The 23442-nt window shown below is 46.9% G+C and overlaps 1 protein-coding gene across 2 annotated transcripts in view; it reads left to right on the top strand.

Moving 5' to 3' along the window:
- PDE10A (phosphodiesterase 10A) overlaps positions 1–23442 on the top strand; it is a 1160934-nt gene that overhangs the window by 859065 nt on the left and 278427 nt on the right. For both annotated transcript variants that reach the window (XM_085612212.1, XM_085612213.1), the window contains exon 17: positions 6416–6571. In XM_085612212.1, coding sequence (XP_085468338.1) covers positions 6416–6571 — 156 coding nt within the window. The remainder of the gene's footprint in view (positions 1–6415; positions 6572–23442) is intronic.

The following is a 23442-nucleotide window of genomic DNA, read 5'->3' on the forward strand; positions in this document are numbered from 1 at the left end:
CCCAGGTCCCCCATATTTTCTCATGTTTACACATGCATCCCTAACTCTCATACCCCATTTTCTCCCTGATCCTGCACATTTCCATTCCTTCCCACCACTCTCTTAGCCTCTGGCAGTGAGGATTGCCCTAGTGTCTGGCAATATCTCTCTTCACTATAATATAGCCCAGTTTGATCATTAGCTTAGTGTAAGAAGTAACCTGTCCGGGCCCCTAGTAGCAGCCTTGATGTGGACAATGGCACTCCTGCAAATTCTGCCAGAGACATCTTTACCTCCTCCCAGAAGGGCTAGAGTTTTAAGCAGACCCACAATGTGTGACAGAAGGTAATCCGCTGTCCACACTGTCAGATGCAACGATCGTCCGAGGCCCTACCTATCTAATGTATTACGACCCTGTGTAATATGTTCTGTGCAGTATCTACAATTGGATGAGACAGAAGTTGTCCCAGACGGCCACTTGCCTCGGGAGGTTTAGGGTGTTACCCCCAGGTCTTCATCTTCCAACTCCCCTATATTGTGCTGCCATCATGCCCTTAATCAAGTTAGCTCCCCACGTGCGTTTCTCATCAGTGTAGCATATGACATCCAAGCAGCCGTCATTCAAATGGGGAACCTCCCTTTGTTTTCTTGTCCTTGGGGATCCTGGCCTGCAGGGCGTGTCTTAGTTGCAAGTATCTAAATATATGGGTGGTGGCCATATCATATTCATCCTGTAAGTATGTAAATGGAACCATCCCGATAGTATCCCACATATCCTCACGGGACAAGAGGCCAATCAAGTCCCATTTCTTAAAACCTGGTTAGTACGGTACGGTACGGGATGTAGCCTTGTGCCCACCCATAATGGGGTTTGTGGTGTCAATCGCTTTTCCCACCCATTTCTCTGGTCAATTTGCGCCAAACGGATATCACGGTGGCAGAAGCTGGTGGGAATTCGGTGGTATGTTCCCCCATACAGCACATGAAGGTAAACCCCCCCCCCCCCCCCTAGTACCTATTGGTCCATCCGAAACATGGGATCCCTCAGCGGGGCATATGCCCACTCATTGACGATGTGCGCTGAGCTACTTCATAATACTTCTAATACTGCAACACAATCATCTTAAATGTGCCCTCGTCATACGTTATAGTGGCAGGGCCCACCAGTGTTTTATGTCAGCCTCCAGTCGTCGCAGCAGGAGGCTAACATTGTCCGTGTAATGTGTACAGCCCTCTCTGGAGACCCATATACCAATATATTTGAAGTCAAGAGGTTCCACTTTCAGCTTCATGGGTAATGGCGCCCCTGCTGACCACCCCCTATTTGGATAAAAGGGGATTTCTCCCAGTTAATTCTCAACCCCGAGTAAGCGTCTTAAATAGTGAACATTTCTCCCAGGCGCTTTAAGGAGAAATCCGGGTCCTCTGTATAGAGCAGGACCCATATCCATAAAACAGTGAGGTCTGATCCTCCTACGATTCACTCCAGCACCAGCCCCACACCTGGGCGTCCACCATGATCCAGTCGGCTAGTGCCTCTATGGATATGGCAAACAACATCGGTGATAAGGTGCAGCCTGGTCATGTACCCTTTCAGATGTCCTCGCTCTCCCATGCAGATAGCTGAGTGGACTTCTGCTGCCCCTTCCCCCCCCCCCCCCCCCCGAGTCATACATCCTTGGAGTATCTCAATCGAACCCACCCCCAGCCTGCATCAGGGATAAGTGCCAAATACCCCGATGCTGCCACCACCCCCTCCCCAATTCACAGCAAAGCCCGTAGGGCAATCTGCTTTCATATCTGGATGTCCATGGGGGGTGGTCCGAGGCCACTGTCTTCATCGTAAACCAGGTTCTCCATCGAAAACACCCCCCGTATCTGTGTCTAGGGCTTTCCACCAGTTGGTAATCTCCAGAGAAGTTTGTCGCTAGAGATCTGCCTCAACTCTCGCCCTGTCTGTTTTCGAGGGTTCCCTGGTGGGTGTGGGCGGCGACCACCTCTGTGTCGCTCTAGCGTTTTTTCAGTTTCTGCCATGTTGATTTCTGGTTTTCCTCCCCTTGTCAGGTGTCTGGTGCCCCTGCCTCTCCTATCAGTCTCAGACTGCCTCTGCTGCCGTTAGAAACTGAGTCCACTCTGATTCACCACACGGAGCTTCGGCTGGACATGGAGAGCATATCCAGCTTACAGAAGTGCTGTTTAGCTGTCCAAAAGGATTCTCTTTGTCATTCGACTACCATTGTATAGTCAGGGAAGATGAGAATGGAGTTCCTGTCTCAACTTCATAAACCTGGCCACATTGACATGCGGTGGGGCTCCAGAAGGGGGCAGCCATCCGGTAACTCTGTGTGCCTGCTTCACCGTAAACCACTTCAAGCATTTCCCTTGCAGCACCACCGATGGGAACCACTCCAAATAAAGTTCAGCACTGGGGTCCTCGAACCCCTCCAGGACCCCCACCACTCGGACTTTCTTTGGGCGGGAGCAGCCCCCGGTATCTTTCAGTTTATCTGCGAGAGAGCGGCTGCCTCTCGTTTCAGTACTTCCAGCTTCCTCTACTCTGTCAGTCAGTCTTTTTATGGTCATCCCTAAGCAAGTTCACTTCCTGGGAAACTCTATTTTAATTCCAGGGTGCAATGGTCTCTTTTATGGCCTGAGTTTCCAGGTCCAGGTCTACCGGTAGGGGCAATTGAGCGCTGCCCCAGATCTCCGCGTGTGATGCACCTTCTCCCGCCGGCTTGGTGACTTCAGGACGAACAATAGTGTGCCACCCCTGGAGCTACCGCCGATGGGTGCTACATGCTTGCCCTCTCAGTCCCCCACCTTCTAATCTGGGGTGGTTTAATGGCCCCACGTAGTATGCGGATGGCCTACCAGTATGTCCGTCGGGGGCAGGTGATCACTTTGCAGCGCCCCAGGCATGAGCACTCCCACCTCCTGCCGTAACTTTGGAAAGTGGCCAGACACAGAAGGAACCAGCTGCTCCGTTTTCGCAGGGCCCGCGCTGAATTCCCAGCCCCAGGTCTTGGTTCTCCTCATCAGTCTGCAGTAAGATGGTGGGGGGAACCCAACCTCAGCCACCCCTCACCCAGTTAAGAGGGGCAGCTGGAAACCGAAACACAAACTGCCGTCGGGGTCCTCCCACCCTCACGGCGGGTGTATTGATCCCCCCCAATGTGGCTGGGCCTCCAGGACACCCTACAGCAGAGAACTTCATGCTTTTTGATGCCGAGAACCCCTTGTCAAAAGTTGTAGGCATAAGGACCCCCTCCTGACAAAAATTTCTAGAACCTGGTACTCCTCATCATCGACAACCATAAACGCCCCCAATTCCCACAGCAAATAATTTTTACGGTGGGGAAATAATATTAAACAGTGTTTAGCCAACCAAAGGTCATTGAGCCTGGGGGCGTGGTCAGAGGTGTAGCTAAAAACAAAGGGCCTCATTTATGAGGAATTGGTGTAGGGCAGCGCCGCAAGTCTTCTTCCTGTGCTGCCCTACTCCAATGTGAAAGGGCAGAAATGCACCATATTTTTGAAATACAGTGCATTCCTGTCCTTTCTCCTTGTGTTGGCGCACAAATTGCTGCCTAGCACCAACATAGGCAGTATTGTTTTTGTGAAGGAAGGGGCACCTTCTTTTACAAAAACAATTCCAAGAGGCGTTTTCCTCTTTCTATGTGAGCTGCAGAATGCAGCACACATAGAAAGAGGAAACAGCAAGGAGAAATGAAAACATTCCTCCTCGTTATGCCTCTGCTGGGGAGGCGTATGGTTTTGGCACGCCCCAGCTTTACGTGATTTTGTAAATACGGGGCAGCATCAAAATCCATGGGTGTTGCGTGGGAAACCCCAAGCAACGTCTATGGAACATCTCCTTGATGCAGAGTAAGGCAAGGCTCTGACTTGCGCTGCTTTGTCTTACTCCATATCTATGAGGCCATGCAAGGGTGACTTTGCGCCGCCTCATAGGGATGGTTGAGACACTTGCGCAGCCAGAGAGTAAAAAAAAAAAAGCGATGCTGTGGTGGCGCAAGCCTCTCATAAATAAGTTCCAAAATATTCTGTACTTTTTTTTAGGTCTTTCACCATCAAGTATCTACAAATAAAATAATGGGCAGCGTAAATGAAAAACAAATTAGAAAGTTGTTACTCAGTGGGAAATGCCCTCTATTAGTTAATGCACTGCAAAGGTCTGTGTATAACTAGGGAGCCACACAATTAAATCTTGGTTGGTGCAGTGGAGAATAGTGACTTGTGTATTTTTAATACTATGAGGTCAGAGCCTGTGACAGAAAGCTCTGTGAATATGTAAAGCATTGTTTTATACCTGCATTGCATTACACAGAGTATAAGATAGACTGACACAAAATGTGTAAATAGCTTTACAATAAAATGGTGCTTCAGAAATGTAGATTTTAGTAATACCATAGCGTATGTAATGCAATTGTTTTTTTTTTTTTTTACACAACTGTCTCTTCAACACCTCCTTAGGGGTACTAAGGGTTGTGTAATTACTGTTCAGATTAAAAGCAAGCACTCCAAACCCCAGTTGTTAACTCTTTGCACTACCACAAAAAAAAGAAAATCTTTGTCATCACAAAGGTTGGAGTAATTCACGGGGTCCCAAACACCCTTTGCACTTGCAGATTAACTAATAGGGCACATTTGCATTTCCTTCAGGTGGCCAGGCACCCTGGCATGAAAGCTTTACACAGCACAGGAGATTCAGATGAAGCATTTTAACGAGCGAAATTAGCCGTCCCGGGAGGGCTGTTTTTTTCCAAAATGAAAACAAACGTTTTGAAATCCAGGCACAAGTAAGGTTGGGGAATGTGCGACTCCCTTCCCAGGACTCCACGGCCCCCTGGGGGTCACGCCCCACAGATTGAAGACCTCTGCCCTACATCCCTCTGGTCCTCTCAGCCACGCACTGTAGAAGCCACCGTCTCTTGGTGATGTGTGCCTAGGGCAGGCCAACCTCCGCCGTCTCCGAAGCTGCCAACAAAGGGTGGGCCGCAGAAAAATGCAACACCAACTGCCATCGGGATCACCACAGCCTTACCAGCGGCTATACTGCTCCCCTCAATATGACTGGGGCTCAAGGCCAACCCATAGGCCTCCGGGCCTCTTGGGCGCACTATGTGGGAGGAGCAGCAGGCACTCTGTAATGCAGCATCTTGGACACAGGCCCACTACTGGCTGTCCACCATCTCCCGGGGTGTCCCGTTGCGAGCCTATAAAAGGTGGATGGAGTAGAAACCAACACCACCACTCTGGTCACTGTCACACCCTCATTGGCCACAGCTTGGAAGATCTGAGACTGGGGATGAGTGTCTGAAAAGTTTCAGCGCTCCGTCCATCATTCCCTTGTGTTCTCTTTGTTCGCCCTAAGTTGGCAGGGTATGCCCAGACGTGGGTCCCTTGCTCACTTTGCCACTGGATTCAAGCTAGCCTGGCTAATAAAGGGTGTTACCCAGAAACCGGTCCCAGGATGCTTGTTTCTGGTTCAGGGAAGACCTGGCTTGGCAGTTTGGGCTGGACTGTTCCCATGAGGCACAGGGTCAAGACTTATTTGTATATGGCTGGGTCGTAACTGAGGTAACGAAGTGAGCTAAAGAATGATGATGGATTCAACCTATATCTGTGACTGGGGGTGAGTGTCTGAAAAGTTTCAGCGCACCGTCCATCATTCCCTTGTGTTTTCTCAAACGGCCAAAGCAGAGTAGCTCCAAGCCACTTCCCTTTCAGCCGTATTTTTAATGAAACATTTTACTTGAGCCTTGTGATTGGGTTTTTCAGTCCCACCAGTATGTGGTTTGTTCAGACAACATGGACTCTGCTTGTGTCCATCAAAAAATATCCACAAAGGCATTTTGGAATTTTTAAAGTAGTACGTATAGTGAAAGACTTTCTCTTGCTAATCTTTTTGAATTTAGTCCAGAACATATTAAATGGGAATTACATCAGAGTATAGTATTCATATAGAATTGTACAAATAGAAAGAGTACTCTCTTTGCACTTTTACAAACAGGAAGTTTGACGTTTTGGGACAAGTCACAAGAGCATGGATGGTTATTAAAAAAAACTCTGGTAGTCCTACTACTTGTATTCATAAATGTTTTTTAAATTGGCTTCTTATTGTGCAATAGCTTATTTTTTCGTTGCCACCCTTGGGATAGTTTGCAAGCACACTTCCAAAAAGTAATCTTAAACATCTCAAGCAAATAAAAACAATTTTCACAATGTAGGATGTTGCGGAATATTTCTTGCAGGTTTTTTCCCAAGACGTCTCTGGAAGAATGGGAGTCTTGTCTACTTTGGAATGCATTTAGAATATATTAATCATTGTTTAGAAGTTTGACAGTTGTGGTTAATTAAGTGCCTTTTGACAGCGTTTGACAGGTGAAAAATATTCTCTATTTCCTTTTCTTGGTAGCGTAAAGGTCTTTTGATAGCTTGCTTGTGTCATGACTTGGATCACAGGGGATACAGCAACACCTACCTACAGAAGTTCGATCACCCCCTGGCAGCTCTCTATTCCACCTCCACCATGGAACAACACCACTTCTCCCAGACTGTGTCCCTCCTGCAGGTAAGGCTAATGAAGGTGTGATCAGGAGCTGGAATACTGCACAACAAAATCATTGTCACGTTCTTGTTGTGGGTGTATGTTTATAGAAAACGTCAAAGGCAAATATGATCTTGAGAATTATTGGTAAATCGTTGCCTTGTTCCCTCCTCTTAGTCCGTTATCTTAAGAGGTAGACCACTCTGAATTGGATACCTTGAGGTTCACATAAATTGTCATTCTCCACCAATAAATCCTTTTTCTTTGCTCCTGTTTGAGAGAAGATACTGTGTTGTAGCAGTGGTCTGGCTATATTTCCAAACAAGCAATAATCCAGAAAACTAGCAGTTGTTTTTTATTCTTTTCGGATCATATAATAAAACCCTGAAAATGGAGTTGGGATTAGCCTTGGCCAGTCATTGCGATTAGAGATTGCGGATAGTGCCAGCAGAGAGATAGTCCTGCTTCTCTCTGCTGAATACCCCATCTTCAGCCACATCTGTTTCTGCATCTGCAAGAGGTACCAGTACAGATGTTCCACGATTTTCCAAGGCTGTCCAGACTCCCGACACCAGGTTAGCCTACAAGCTCAACAGTAGAAAGTAGAATTCTCTGATTGTCTCTAAGGCGCTTTCACTTCATCTTTGTCTCTGGTGAACAGGCAGTTGTGCTCCATAAGGATGCAGATCACACGTGAGCAGTGATAAGAGTTGCTTTTACTGAGGAATTCTGGAGCAGGCAAGTTGGAAGGAACTGTGATCATGGTAGCAAGATGAAGGGCTTCACGTAAGCAGCAGGCTGTGCTTGTTTTCACTTTTCCTTAGATATGTGTAAATATATATATCTGTGTACAAAAGGGAGTAGCAAGAACATTAAAGTAGCACCCACTTTGAACTAAAGCACTGATGCCTCCAAGAAAGTGTGCCAACCCTCCTTAGAACAGTTGCCTTGTCTCTTACATCATGCATCTATCTATTCATTCTTTCACTCTTCCATCCACCTACTGATAGCCACTAATTCGCATTCTGTCATCCAGTCATTCTTTCATCCATCATCCAATCTTTCCCCAATCCATCCATTCAGCCATCCACCTATCCATGCACTCTGCCACCCATAAATCCATCCACTCTGCCACATCCACTCTGCCACCCATCGATCCACCCACTCTGCCACCCATCGATCCACCCACTCTGCCATCCATCGATCCATACACTCTGCCACTCATCGATCCATACACTCTAACACCCATCCTCCACTCTGCTATTGATCCATCCATGCTGCCATTCATCCATCAACTCTGCCATCAGTCCACTCTGCCATCCATCTATCCACTGTACCATCTATCCACTCTGCCATCCATCATCCATCCACTTTGCCATCTGTCCATTCAGCAACTCTTCCATCCATCCTTTCTATCATCCATCCACTCTGCTACCCAACCATCCATCCATCCATCCATTCTGCCATGCATAAATCCTCTCTACCATCCATTCGGCAATGCTCCATCCATCCACTCTGCCATTCATCCACTCATTCATCCACATACACATTCTTCCACCTACTCGTTCATCCAGGTGTCCTTCTTTTCCCCATTTCTTCATTCTTTCCCTATTTTCTTTACCCAGCTGTTATTTTTCATTGCTCCTGCTTGCTCTTCTGTTAACACTGTATTCCAGCGTTAATGATGAGCTTTTGTCTGCCGAGTTGCAAATAGATGAGCCCCATGAGCAAACCAACACCGCAGGTGTGTGTGTGTGTATATATATGTGTGTGTGTGTATATATATATATATATTCACTGAAAAAACCATAGGTTTCAGGGGTGTTATAGTTAGCTGGATATTTCCCTCGTACAAAACCCTAGAAATTCCCCTGTTATAGTTAGTTCAGCTAACTATAACTCGCGCCCCCGCAATGCACTGCTGATGACGTCGCATATTACATCACTCATGACATGGTCAGTGACATCACTGATGACATCACTGATGACATCTCAAATGACATCACTGATGACATCATCCATTGAGTATGTGTGTCTGTGTGTTGGTGTATAAGTGGCTGCATGGTTTTGTGAATAGCTATATGATTGTCTATATGGGTTATTGATTGGTTGTCTGAGTATCTGTATGGGTGCCTGAGTGTTTGTGTGGGTAGGGTGTGTGTGACTCTGTGACTAGATGTGTGAGTGGGTGATTCAGTGGGTGCATGGTTTTAAAAGTGCATCTGTGATGGACTGTATGGTTGGGTGAGTGTATGTATGGGTGTGTTAGTGATTGAATGTATATCTTAGTTATACATGTGTCACTAACTACATATGTGAAACGCAGTGCATATGTGTGTAAGAGTATATAACTATATGTGAGAGTGTGTGATTTTGGGAGTGTCTGTATGCGCCATAGTGCAAGGATATCTGTGTCATGTGCTGTTTGTTTTTCTGCAGGGAGACACAGAATTTGTTAGTATTTTTATGAGTAAGTGAACTTGAGTGTTTTTAACTGTATAGGTGAGTACATTTTACTGTGATTAATTATTTGCATGACTGACTAGATGTGTCAGTACCTCAATGGATGATTGGCGGAGTGTGAGTGTCTATATAGGTGTATAAATGCACAGAGTGACTGTAAGTATGAGTGACTGTACAGGTGAGTGAGTGGAGATGTATGTAGACCTAAGAGTCAATGAGTGGGTGAGTAGTTATTGGTATTGGAGTATCTATGGTTGTCAAAATGGCCGTCTGAAATTTTTAGTCTGTGTATCAAAGGTTATATTAGGGTGTGAGAAGATGCACTAATTTATCACATGGATGACGTCATCAGTGATGTCATGAGTGATGTCACTGACCATGTCATGAGTGATGTAATATGTGACGTCCTCAGCAGTGCATTGCGGGGGCGCGAGTTATAGTTAGCTGAACTAACTATAACAGGGGATTTTCTAGGGTTTTGTACGAGGGAAATGTCCAGCTAACTAGAACACCCCTGAAGCCTATGGTTTTTTCAGTGAATTTCTAAGTTTTTTTAAATGCCAATTCCTAACTATAACGTGCATGAAACCTATGGTTTTTTCAGTGAATTTCAAAGGTTTTTTAAATGCTAATTCCTACCTATTACTTATCTCTGAAGATATCATGTTTAATGATTTTGATTGGATTTCTATATTTTTCAAATTCAGTGTGTCATTTCATGAATTACATTTTTTTTAACTTATTTTTTCAATTAATACTTTTAAAAATTAAAAAATATTATTTGAACTTAATGGGTTTTTCAAACATATTTGTTTATAATTTTCAAAATATTTTTTTTAACTATATGTGCAAAACTTTATTTTATATATTTTTTCCATGTTTTTGGATCCGCGCACCCAACACGAGAGAATCCGTGCACCAAACGCGATAGGATACGCGCACCGTGCGTGCATTTCGCCGTTTTTTTTTTTTTTAAAAAAGGGGCCCCGGGGGTCCTTCTGGGACCCCCTAAGCACCTCTAGAGGGTCAGAGTATTCCACTCTGCCCCCTTTATATGTTTTACACACTTATTCCGCTTACTTAATCAGCCTCGCTTCTACCGAGGCAGACAATGGCCGCCAACAGTTCCTGGTTTCGAATGTAGAGAGACACTCGACAGCCAATTAGCATTCAGCGCACGATCGGGAGGGTGCGCGCTCGGTTCGGGGAGGGTGCGCTTACGGTGCGGGGAGGGTGCGGGGATCCTCCGCGGCCATAGATATCACTAACTTTTTTACTCTAATTTTCTCAGGAACTACTGAACAGATTCACACCATATATGCACGAGTCCGAACTGAGTACTACCTCTTTGCCAAATTTGGTGTCATTCCGTTCAGCAGTTCGGGCTGTAGCTGCGACAACAGATCCTATGGGAAATTGCATGGGGAAAACGTGTTTTGGGACCCCCCTTTTTTCTCGGCCCCCGCTTGACGGATCACTGCAAAACTTTCAGGGTAGGAGCGGAGCTGGCCAAAAGTTTGGAAAATTTCGGGAGGATTCGTCAACCGGCGCCAACGTTATTCCAAATAGAATGTTGCGGATTTCCAATTGAAAATAGGTTCTAACTATAACTATCTACTGGCGACCGCCAATAGATAATATATATATATATATGTGTGTATATATATGTGTGTATATTACCTACTGGCGGTCGCCAGTAGGTAGTTATAGTTAGGACCACGTTTCCATAGGAAAACCTCAACATTCTATTTTGAATAACTTTGGCGCCGGTCGACGAATCCTCGCGAATTTCTCAAAATAGGTGGGGCGCTACGCTCCGCTCCTACCCTGAAAGTCTCGGGGGGGATTCGTCAAGCGGGGGCTGAGATAAAAGGGGGGTCCCAAAACGCGTTTTTCCCATGCATTTTTCCATAGGACCTTTAGAACGAGCTACAGCCCGAACGGCTGAACAGAATTACTAGAAATTTGGCAGAGAGGTAGTCCCTAGGTCAAGGAAGTGCCTTTTGTAGGTTTGGTGTAAATCTGTTCAGTAGATTCTGAGAAAATAGCCTTTAAATCAATATATATATCTGAGCCCGCTTACCGTACGCTTACCGTACGCTTACCGTACGCTTACCGTAAGCTTACGGTGGCGTGCGCGAGCGCGATTCTGATTGGCTCTTAGATCTTAGTAAACATTCGAATCGGCCGAAACCAGGAAGCGGCGTCCGCCATTTTGTCTCTCGCACTGAGTGTTGTTTATCAAACATGATGGCCAAAAACATGTTACGGGGCTGTTTTGACAACTCCCTCCCACATAGTCATGTTGAGGGAGTCCCCAAACATCCCCCAAGAGCAAAATCGGTTTTATTTTTTTTTCGGCAATTTCGCGGGGTACGCTTACCGTACGCTTACCGTACGCTTACCGTAAGCTTACTGTACGCTTACGGTAAAAAAATAAAAATAAAAAAAACACTATCCACACTTACCCCACCCCCTGTGCTTTTGGTGGCCGCAGGCCACCAAATGTGCAGGGCTTATTAATAGAGAAAAAAAACGTAATTTTGGCAACATGAAATTATAAAATCGAAATAAAAAAAACACTATCCACATTGACCTCACTCCCTGTGCTTTTGGTGGCCGAAGGCCACCAAATGTACAGGGCTTATTAAAGTTGATAAAAACCGTGCACGGAACGAACTGCGTTAAGTGGGCGCGCACGCCACAAATGGCGTAAAGTAACTTAGCATTTAAAAAACCGTACAAATTCACTGAAAAAACCATAGGTTTCACACACGTTATAGTTAGGAAATAGCATTTAAAAAACCTTGCTAATTCACTGAAAAAACCATAGGTTTCACACATGTTATAGTTAGCTGGACATTTTACTGATAAAAAACCAATGAAATTCCCCCGTTATAGTTACTGTAGGCAACTATAACTCACGCGACCGTAATCCTCTGCTGATGACATATGTGTCTTTATGAAAAAAAAATATTTGTAATATATGTATAGCTAAAATTTAATGGAAGAAGATATGGGCAAATAAGTGTCTAAATACAGTATTAGCATCAGCAGAGGATTGCGGTCGCGTGAGTTATAGTTGCCTACAGTAACTATAACGGGGGAATTTCATTGGTTTTTTATCAGTAAAATGTCCAGCTAACTATAACATGTGTGAAACCTATGGTTTTTTCAGTGAATATATATATATGTGTGTATATATATATATGTATGTGTGTGTATATATTATCTACTGGCGGTCGCCAGTAGATAGTTATAGTTAGGACCGAGTTGCCATAGGAAATCTCAAAATTCTATTTTGAATAACTTTGGCGCCGGTTGATGAATCCTCGCGAAATTTTCAAAATTAATGGGGCGCTCCGCTCCGCTCCTACCCTGAAAGTCTCGGGGTGATTCGTCAAGCGGGGGCCGAGAAAAAAGGGGGGTCCCAAAACGCGTTTTCTCCATGCATTTTCCCATAGGACCTTTAGTCGAAGGGTCAGCCCGAACGGCTGAACAGAATTACTTTAAATTTGGCAGAGAGGTAGTCCTCAGGTCAGGCATGTGCCTTTTGCATATATGGAGTCAATCTGTACAGTAGTTCCAGAGAAAATTGCAGTTAAAAGTACATAAATATCTATAAGCGCGCACCGTGCGCGCACCCTTACGTGCGCAAGCGTAATTCTGATTGGTGGTTACATGTCAGTCAACGTTCGAATCGGTCGAAATCAGGAAGTGTCGGCCGCCATTTTGTTTGTTTTGGGTGCAACACTGAAAAAGAGAGGTGGCGAACGTGAAAAGGGGGCAGGGTAGAGAATTCCTGACCCCCTAGCCTTTATCAGGGGGTCCCTGAAGGACCCCGAAGGGTGAAAAAAACATTTTTTTTTTTTTTTTTTCAAATCGCGGGGTGCGCACATGGTGAAAAACCTTAAAACAAATATATAATAATACATACATAACTTAGCATTTAAAAAACGGTACAAAATCACTTAAAAAACCATAGGTTTCACACACGTTATAGTTAGGAATTAGCATTTAAAAAACCTTGCAAATTCACTTAAAAAACCATAGGTTTCACACATGTTATAGTTAGGTGGACATTTCACTCATAAAAAACCAATGAAATTCCCCCGTTACAGTTAGTTCAGATAACTATAACTCGCACGACTGCCACTCTATCACAAGGATGATGTCATCAGTGATGTCATGAGTGATGCCACTGACCATGTCATGAGTGATGTAACGTCATGAGCAGTGGATTGCGGGCGCGCGAGTTATAGTTATCTGAACTAACTATAACGGAGGAATTTCATTGGTTTTTTACGAGTGAAATGTCCACCTAACTATAACAAGTGTGAAACCTATGGTTTTTTAAGTGAATTTGCAAGGTTTTTTAAATGCTAATTCCTAACTATAACGTGTGTGAAACCTATGGTTTTTTTAGGGGATATATATATATTCACTGAAAAAAACAGGTTACAGGGACATTATAGTTAGGCTGACATTTCACTCATACAAAACAAGAGAAATTCAGCAGTTATAGTTAGCTGAGCTAACTATAACTCGCGCACCCGCTATGCACTGCTTATGACCTCACATATTACATCACTCATGACCTGGTCAGTGACATCACTGATGACATCATCATGTAATTGTGAGTGTTTCTAAAAAGTTTGAGCGTTAAATATATATACACCAAGGTATATCGATGATTCAGTGGGTGTATCAGTGCCTGTATGGATGATTTAGTGGGTGCGTGACTGACTGTACAAGTGAGTGATTATACTAGTCTCAGTAGATGTTTGGGTGAGTGACTAGGTTGTGTGAATGTCTATCAGTCTGTCAGTTGGTGTGCAAGCTCTGGCCAGACGTAAGGGTGCCCTGAAGGAGGAGGCGTTGAGGGAGCTGATTGATTCAAGCACTCTTGGGAACAGCTCTAGGTTTTGGAATGTTGTGAATCGACCCCTTTTTGATCAGGAGGGGGGGGGGCTTAGACTCACACATTACTGAGGAGGAGTGGGTGCTACACTTCAAATCTATGTTTGACTGCCCTATGGAGCATATTTGCCAAGAAAGTCTGGACATAAATGACCCTGTAATAATGTTTTAAGGGGGTGAGGTTATGGCTGGTTTTACAGGGTTATCCACTAACAAAGCGCCGGGCCCAGATGGGATCCCTCTGGACTTATTCAAGTCCGACCCCCTGTTCTGGGCCCCGATACTGGAGGCAGTATTTAACGCAGCGGCAAAGAATGGCTGTCCTCAGTCTTTGGCCTCTTCCACCATAGTCCCTGTTTTCAAGAAGGGTGACCGGAACTGTACCCACTGTTACAGGCCAATCTCGCTCATTGACTCAGTGGTTAAGGTGGTAGGACGTATTCTTTTGCAGAGATTATCAACATGGGCAGAGGAGAATGAGATCCTGTTGGATGTCCAGTGTGGATTCCGGCCGGGACCTTCTACCGTTGCTCAGTGTCTTAATTTATCTATGATACTAAGCAAATACACTGTTTCATGCCTCGGCACTATCCACCTCGCCTTCATGGATCTGTCCTCCGCATTTGACTGCGTTAATAGGGTTACATTTTGGCTGTCCATGAGGGCAATGGGGGTGTAGAATAGTATTAACTTTCTAGAGGACTTGCATAAGTCAACTAAAGCTAATGTCAGGTTCTCACTGGACCTGCAGGTCACTAGGGACCTTGAGATTAAGAGGGGAGTCCGGCAAGGATGCGTCTTGGCGCCTTTTTTGTTGAATTTTTACATAAATGATCAGGATACTGTACCAAGAGCAACTGGAGTTGATTACCCTTGTGTAGGGCGGCGTGGCATCCCCGTCCTGCTATATGCAGAAGACGCTGTCCTCATATCCAGGACTGCAATGGGTTTGCAATCTCTTAACAACATTTTCTAGATTCATGAATGTTTGGGACTTGGCAATTATAACTCCAAATCCTATGTCATGAAAGTGGGGCAACAACCTAAAAAGAGTTTTCAATTTAGTATTGGCCCCGCTAAGATCCCCCGTACTAACGTATTTTCCTATTTAGGGGTTCTTTTTGACAACCAATTAAAATGGGGTCCTTTAATCTCTAGGAAAGAGAGGGACCTGGCCCGGGTAAATACAGCAATTTTTAACTTTACCTCTAAAATAGGGAAGAAACCAACAGGAGCTATGTTGAAAGTCTATCAAAACAAAAGCATGGCCATAGCTACCTAAGGCAGTGAAATCTGGGAATATACTGTATGAATGAAATGTCAGCCTAACTATAACGACCCTGTAACATTTGCTTTTTTCAGTGAATTCCTAAGGTTTTTTAAATTCCATTTCCTAACTAGAACACCCCTGTAACTTTTTTCAGTGAATTTCTAAGGTTTTTAATCCCTGCTATGCGTCGGACGCGCGGGAGCCGTCCGACGCATAAGTGCTCATGTGCTTTGGACGGCTCCCGCACGTCCGACGTTATGCCACAGGGATTCCCTTTACCCCCCAGCAGCTCACCAGCTCCCGAGGGCCCCCCTCCCCCTGGTTTCCCTGAAATGACGATCAGCGCGAAGAGGCTCATTTCAGTTTCGCTTTCTACTTGCTCAGGGGGCTATCTCAACCCCTGAGCATGTAGAAAGATAGGAGAGGTATCGTTGGAACGGGGAGAATCTCCCTTTCACAATGGTACCCCTCCCCAGTGGATCTCTGCTTGGGGATCACCCCAGAAGGGCAGTCCCCAAGCGGGGATCCACCCACTAGACACCAGGGAGGGGGGAGCGGCCCTTTTGGCAAGGGCCTTTGCTCCCTTCACAATAATTGGCAAAGTTTAGTCTTTCTGCCCCCCCCTGGGGGGCAGATGGGGCAGTAGACCCCAATCTGCCCCCCGGGGGTCTAAAAGCCCACTAGAAAGCAGGGATTGTTTTTTGTATTCATGTAGGGTTGGGGGCTGCCCAAAATGGGCATGACAATACCCCCACACCCCCAAGAGAAATTCTAGTCTTTCTGATGGGGGCAGAGGCCCCTGATTGTAGGATTGTAGGATCACCGGGCCGACACAAACTTCCTACCACCCAGCGTTCCCGATAAAAATTGTACCTTTCTTGTGTGGGTAGGCATTGTGGCTGCAACTCGAAATGACCCAAATCGTACTGTGGAGACTTCAAAATTACCTATAATAAAACTGCCTGGTTTTTGGGGGGGAGGGGCCTAGTTTTTTGGCCCCGGGATCGCCGCCATCTAGGGAAACCTACCAAACCCACACAGTTCTGAAAACTAGACACCCTGGGAAGTCCAATGAGGTATGGCTTGCGTGGATCCCCCAACGTTTCCCTACCCAGAATCCCCTGCAAACGTCAAATTTAGCTGAAAAAAAAAATGTCCTACCCCACAGTGTTCTCCTTAGTGTCCCGAGTAAAATGGTACCTCACTTGTGTGGGTGTCCAATGCAGAATTGGCTAAAAACGTATTTTAAAAAAATTGTAGCGCTTAGAATTCTTGATGAAATATCCTTAATCCCTATGTTTTGGGCTTTTCCCAGTCACAGGACCTTGCCCCACCCACACAAGTGAGGTATCATTTTACTCGGGAGACTAAGGGGAACGGTGTGGGGTAGGATATTTGTGCCGGCAAGGAGATTCAACCCAAAAAGGCATACCTCGCTGGACTCCCCCAGGTGTCTAGTTTTCAGAAATATGTGGGTTTGGTAGTTTCCCAAGATGACCGCCGAGCACTGGGCCAAAAATCCTGGTGACCCCATTACAAAACCAGGTTGTTTTATGATAGGTAATTTTGATGTCTCCTCAATACATTTTGGGCCCTTGCCCTTGACCCATCCACGCGAGTGAGGTACCATTTTCATCGGGAGACCTGGGGGAACGCTGGGTGGTAGGAAATTAGTGGATCCACGCAGATTCCAGGAGGCATGTTTGCAGAGTGGTGGAGAAAGGGGGCGTGTCTCTGACAACTTCTCAGCAATCCTGCTGTGTGGGACTTACTGGAGGTAACAGGAGGGGTAGTTGGCTCCAAGGACGTCCTTGGGGGCCAACTCCCCCTCCTATTACCTCCAGTAAGTCCCATACAACAGGATAGCTGAGATCTGATAGCAGGTTACGCTGCCTTTCTCCACCACTCTGCAAACGCGCCTCCTGGCCCCTTTCTCTACCACTATGTAGACACGCCTCCAGGCTAGAGTCACCCCCCCCATGCATTATGATTATAATAAAGCCCCGGGTAGGTGGTGGTTCCCGCAGCTGCGGGGGGGGGGGGGGAGGCATGGCACCCCACACTTCAAAATATTAGCCCCTGGGAGGTGGTGGTCCCCACATTTATATTTCTAATTGCCCCTGCTCCTGGGACCTGGCCCACCCGGGGGCCCAGAGTAAACGAAGCGTGGCATTACGCGCTCAATTTTTTTTTTTATATCCGGCCTGATTTGCAGATCCACCGTGAATCTCCCGTAAAATGCTGAAAAAAAGCTTTTTGTGCCCTGGGGGTGTCTGTAGGACTCCCTGAACAGGCCAGGGTGGCTGGGTGTTTCTACCCTGCCCCCTTTTCTTGTTTTAAAAAAAAGTTTTTTCTTGTGACTCGGTTCAACCGAGTCACAAGATGGTTGCCAACACTTCCTGGTTTAAATTGTTGGCAGCCAACCAGATCTCAGGCACGAGATTGGGAGGGTTTGCGGAGCCACCGCGGCCACATTTGTATATCTGAGAAATTTCTCAGGAACTACTGAACGGGTTTACACCATTTAACAAAAAGAGTGCTCTCTGGACCAAGAGCTACCTTTCTGCCAAATATCTGCAGCAACAGTTTCCTATGGAAATTAACATGGAGAAAGTGGTTTGGGACCTCCCCCCCTTTTTCTCGGCCCCCGCTTAACAGAGCACTCCGAAATTTTCAAAACAGCAATTGACGTGACTGCCCCATTAGTTTTGAAAATTTCACAAAGATTCGTCAGACGGTGCCAAATTATTGGCAAATCAAAAAACACTTTTCCTATGGAAACTAGGTCCTAACAAGAACTACCTACTGGTGACCGCCAATAGGTCATATATATATTTTAATTTTTCTTTGTGTAGAATCGCCGTCAGTGAACTGGCTAGCGTACACTAGAGATGGGCACAAACCCCCTTCAAAGATATCACTTCAGATGAAGTCCCAATCACCCTCTGGCGAGGTCCATAGACCCAGTGAGCATAAAACAAAATGTTCAAAACATCATACAAGGCGCACCGTCTTTTCCCGTAGTCTAGGCAGTTGCTGACCTTTGGTTTACTTGTACCAGTCCCAAGTGCAAGTGGAATTCACTGTATGTGTTCCATTGCTACTTTAGTGCATGCACTGTATCCACAGTTGAGCCCCCATGACTGCCAGTCAGCTTCAATAAATGATGGATTTTCTACTGTGACAAGCCAACTTATCTTTCTGATCGGGGGATCAGGCTTCCTGTTGGAGCAAAGGAACCAGGCTTTTGCTTACACTCAAATCTACTGAGTTTGGGACTGTGCTGGAAGACCCTTTTCCAGTGTTAACTCCCTTCTCTCAACATCAAATGAGGAAGAGTGTTCTTAAGTAATAGATTCAAACATCCTAAACAAGCATGCCAATAGCCCTGTTAGCTAGAAAGATGGATTTAGCATTTTCTCTTTTTGGCTCTCAAGCCCTTCCATAAGTGTGCAAAGTTTGAATGAAAGTTTCTGCAGTTCATCCCCTTCGACTCAAATTTCCTTCAGAAGGTTTTTTTTAATCAATTCCTTTGATGTGATCAGGGGAGTTTCTTCAAACAGTTGTTCTGGAACTTGTCTACTTTTACACACTTACAAGAAAATTCTGGCAGATGTTTATTTGCTTTTTGTTTTCCCAAACTACACTTTCATTTAGGCCAGCCATCTATGCCATTTGTGTTCACAGATGTTTTAGCGGCTGTGGATGAGATGATGTACTTAAGGCGTCAACCTCCCCATTTATATATACAACTGAATGTTATACACCCCTATCCCAGACTGACAGTGCTCCCTCTTCCTTATAAGGATCTTGAATCTGAAGAAATCATTGCTGACATAATGTGTGTGTCGGGGAACCATAAAGGGAGCATTCAGCACAAGGCTGTGATTTGTGCTATTACCTTCTATGAGAGTGGCCACATTGACCTTTATATTTTTGCACCAAACTTGTCCATACAAAGAAAGAATGCTGAACCTCAAATGCCCTGAGGTTATGCAGAAAAGAGCTGGATATGATGGCAAAAAGAATATAGAGACGATCTAGGCAGACTCTGAGAATGATATTCCTTTCATATCTTCACTTTTCACTCATGGTGCTGGGTTTTCAACCAGGTCTACGTCTTGATTCTGCATCCCTTAAATAATAATATTTGCCATCCGAGTGACCAGAATAGTATTGAGTTCCGTATCGTGGACAAAAAGTATATCTTGGGGAAGCAAACTCACTATCTCACCTTCCCTTGGCCAGAATAACAACCATAACCTTTTCTTCCAATTTCTCTAAACCACAAGGTTTTACATAAGATGAGGAGGGTAACAGAGTTTTTTCCCGGTGGTTTCAGAATTTATGGTTTTCCTCTTCACATAGTGATTGTGGATCCCGACTGAACGCTCACAGTAGTTTCTTCCTCAGTGAGGTGGTCAGAATACCTCATTTGCCAGTTACATTTTATACATCACCCGTATTTATTGCTAATTGTTAAAAAAAAAAAACACTTGTATATACAGGGATGGCACGTTCTATTTGATGGATGTTCTAATCCTAAGGGAAGGTGTGGATCTTTCCCCCTTGGGAAGAAAATGTTTTTATCGACACATTGCCTGTTGCTTTACCTTTGTTATCTGGGGTCATGTTACCTCAAATCATATCATTGTAACCCATAGAGATTGTGATCTATCTTCTTTTTGTTAGTTCTACTACTATTACCTAGTCTCTAGTTAACTTTCTGCTGGTTTGTAGATGCTATATGAGTATCAATTATACGGTAATATGCTTCCAGTAGGATTAAAGTAAAGTTGATATCATTTTATGATAGACTACCATGTGTCTGTTTTCCTCAAATCCAATTGTCTCCAGTATCTGTGAAGATAAATAATTGAACGACCTCTGTGTGGTAAAATCATGGAAAACTGTTTTGGTATAAAGAGAACTAAAAGTATAATAAATAACCGAGATTTCAAGTTAGTTTCTCTTATATTTGCTGAGAAAAGATGGGCTGTCAATACATGTTAGTTAGGAGACTTCCGAAGCAGTAATATCTGTATAGCATAATGGATCAGTTTGTATACTGGTGGAATGTGAAGAGAAAGAATCAAGGGTTCAAAACTAACCATCTGAAAGAAACACGTTAGTTAGATTCCTTACCTTAGAATATCCCCAGGCGTCAGGCTGGATCCGGAAAGATTTTTCGTCAGCAGTACCCTTGCGAGTCGGTAGGCGTCATCTGCTACTCCGCGTTCGGCGTCGTGATCGCCGGGATGACGTCGTCGGAGTACTTAGACACCGCCCTCGCGCGCTGACGTCAGTTCTTCTTTTTTCCACGCCAGTAAACGCAGATCTGGAAAGAGCGTACCCTTAGTCATTTTTTTGACTAGCTTTTTGAACATTTTTGTCTATCTTTTCGAGTCGACTTTGACTCCTGGTGCCGGTAGGGATGCCCGGGTTTAAACAGTGTCAGATCTGTCACCGACTGATGTCGGTGACCGACCCCCACCATCGGGGTGTCTACTGTCTTGGGGCCGACCACGATGACAAGTCGTGCCCCGAGTGCCGGGCCTTGACCTCGAAGGCTAGGCGGGAGCGGTCACGCAAGCTCCTCGAGATCCGGCAGTCGGCTCTGCGCCGCTCGATGTCCCGGTCGAGAAGGAGGTCGAGGGACCGGTCGCAGAGCTGAAGTCATCACCGCTCATCTGGTTCCAAGTCCTCGCAGTCAGGTAAGTCGAGGCATGGTAAAAAGAAGTCTAAGAAGTGACATTGCTCTTCTGACTCCCCTCGCTGGTCACGCGACTCGGCCGAGGGTCCGGTTGCCACCACCCGCGCGGCTCCACCGGAGCCGCAGGAGTCGCATCCAGCCCCATACCCTCCGGTCCCTGGGCCTCATGTGTCTCCGAGTGAGATTCAAGACTTCCTCGTGGCCATGAGGAGTCTCGTTCCGCTGTCGAGGCCTGCCGGCGCGCCTCCGGGCCCCGCAGGTCCGACTGGGGGTCCTAGCGAGCCGGCGGCTTCGGCGCCGTCGTCTAATTCGGTCCCGACGCCGCAGGTCCCCCTGGGATCCAGGCCTGGATCCCGGTCGATGCCTGTTGACCTCACGACTCGTCCGCCGGCGCCGACCCCCATGGAGTCGCTCCCGGCGCCGTACTCGGACGACGCTGTCCCTAGTTTCAGTCCGGGTCCGGCGTTGGAGCGGCGCCGTCTCCGGTATCGATGGGTGAGCCTTTCATCTATGACCCGGCTCCGTCCTCTCTGCCTGTTTCCAGGAGACGGATGACTGGGAGGACTGGGAGGGGTCTGAGGACCCTCTGGCATAGCAGTGCCAGTTAAGTCAGGACTGGGCAGACGATCTGGGGGATGCCAGTGGTCTAGACATTTCGCCTAACACTGGTTTTATCTCTCCTCCTTCCGTGACTACGGAGGAGGGTGCGACTTTTGCTGTGGTGCTGCGCAGGGTGGCCCAGGCCTTACACCTGGAGCTCACTGCAGCGGCCATGAGGACTAACCTCCTCACTGAGGTGCTTCAACCGCCGGTAAGCTCTTCGGAGCCTCTACTGCAGTTTAATGAGGCCCTCACCGATGTTCTGATGGGCACTTGGTCCAAGCCCTCCACAGTCTCTCCTATGGATCAGAACGTGGCCCGGCGCCACCGCCCAGCTCCAGGCGACCCCAGCTTTCTGTCCGTACACCCCACCCCTGAGAGTCTGGTCATCCAGGCCTCCACGTCCACAACCGCCTTCCCGTCCGCACCTCCGGATCGGGAATCCAAAAGGTTGGAGCAGTTTGGCAAGAAACTGTTTTCCTCCCATAGTCTGGGTTTGCGGTTCATTAATACCGCGTGCCTTTTGGACCGTTACACCCACTCTTTGTGGGATACGGTGGCGGACGTGCTGCCCCAGTGTCCAGAGGAGGCCAAGACATGGCTCGCCCAGGCTCTTGCTGAGGGGCGTGATGCAGCACGGTACTCCATCCGATGTGGACTTGACACCACAGACTCGCTAGTTAGAGCGATTGCAACGACGGTGGCGATTCGTCGTCACGCCTGGCTGAGGTCCACAAACTTTTCAGGGGATGTCCAGAGCACCCTCATGGACATGCCTTTTGATGGCCGTCGCCTTTTTGCCGACAAAGCGGATAGCGCGCTGGAGCGCTTTAAGGACTCCAGGGCTACGGCCAAGTCCTTGGGCCTCTCGGCCAAGCGCCAGCAAACTTATGCTTTTCGTCCCTTTCGTGGCCAAGGAAGGGATGCCCCACACGTTCGTCCAGCCACAGGCCGCAGAACCAGCCTCAACGCAGATGTGGATTCCACTGTGGCGGAGCAGGGGGACAGAGAGCCAGTCAGTCCACATCTGCTCCCGCAGCATCTGCCTCAAAGCCTTCCTAGTCCGAGCTTTCAGGCCCATTCCACGCCAGTGGGAGGCAGTGTTCACCATCACCTGCTCCACTGGCGTACCATCACTTCAGACAGGTGGGTGCTGCAAATCGTCCGAAGGGCCTACTCCATCCCCTTCGAGGCGACCCCTCCAGCCATACCACCGCAGTACCACCGCATGTCGGGGGATCACTTGCAACTTCTGCAGGAGTAAGTTACGGCCCTCTTGGCCAAGGGGGCCATCGAGCGCGTTCCTGGCCCAGAAGTAGGACGGGGTTGTTACTCCCACTACTTTCTCGTTCCCAAAAAGGGCAAAGGGGGCCACGCCCTTTCTTAGACCTCAGGAGCGTCAACGCCTTCCTCCAGAAGGAGAAGTTCAAGATGCTGACTTTAGCTCAGGTTTTGGCTGCCCTAGGCCCTGGAGACTGGATGGTAGCGTTGGACTTGCAGGACGCTTATTTCCACATCCCCGTCCTGCCGGCCCACCGGCGTTACCTGCAGTTCATGGTAGGCCACGAACACTTTCAGTTTACCGTGCTCCCCTTCGGCCTCACCAGTGCCCCTCGGGTGTTCACGAAGGTGATGGCGGTGGTCGCAGCTCATCTGCGCAGATTAGGGGTTCCAGTCTTCCCCTATCTTGACGACTGGTTGTTGAAGGCGGGCTCGCCCCGAACAGTCGTCTCCCACCTCCAGACTGCGGCCGACTTCCTGCATTCGCTGGGGTTCTCCATCAACGTGCCAAAGTTACATTTGAGTCCCTCCCAGAAGCTCCTCTTCATCGGAGCGGTTCTGGACTCGGCGCAGTTTCGGGTCTATCCTCCCGAACCCACCCATATTCAGGCTCTGATTCCGATCTTTCAGCCTTTATCCTGAGTTTCG

Source organism: Triturus cristatus, chromosome 6, assembly GCF_964204655.1.
Source record: "Triturus cristatus chromosome 6, aTriCri1.1, whole genome shotgun sequence".
Taxonomy (NCBI): domain Eukaryota; kingdom Metazoa; phylum Chordata; class Amphibia; order Caudata; family Salamandridae; genus Triturus; species Triturus cristatus.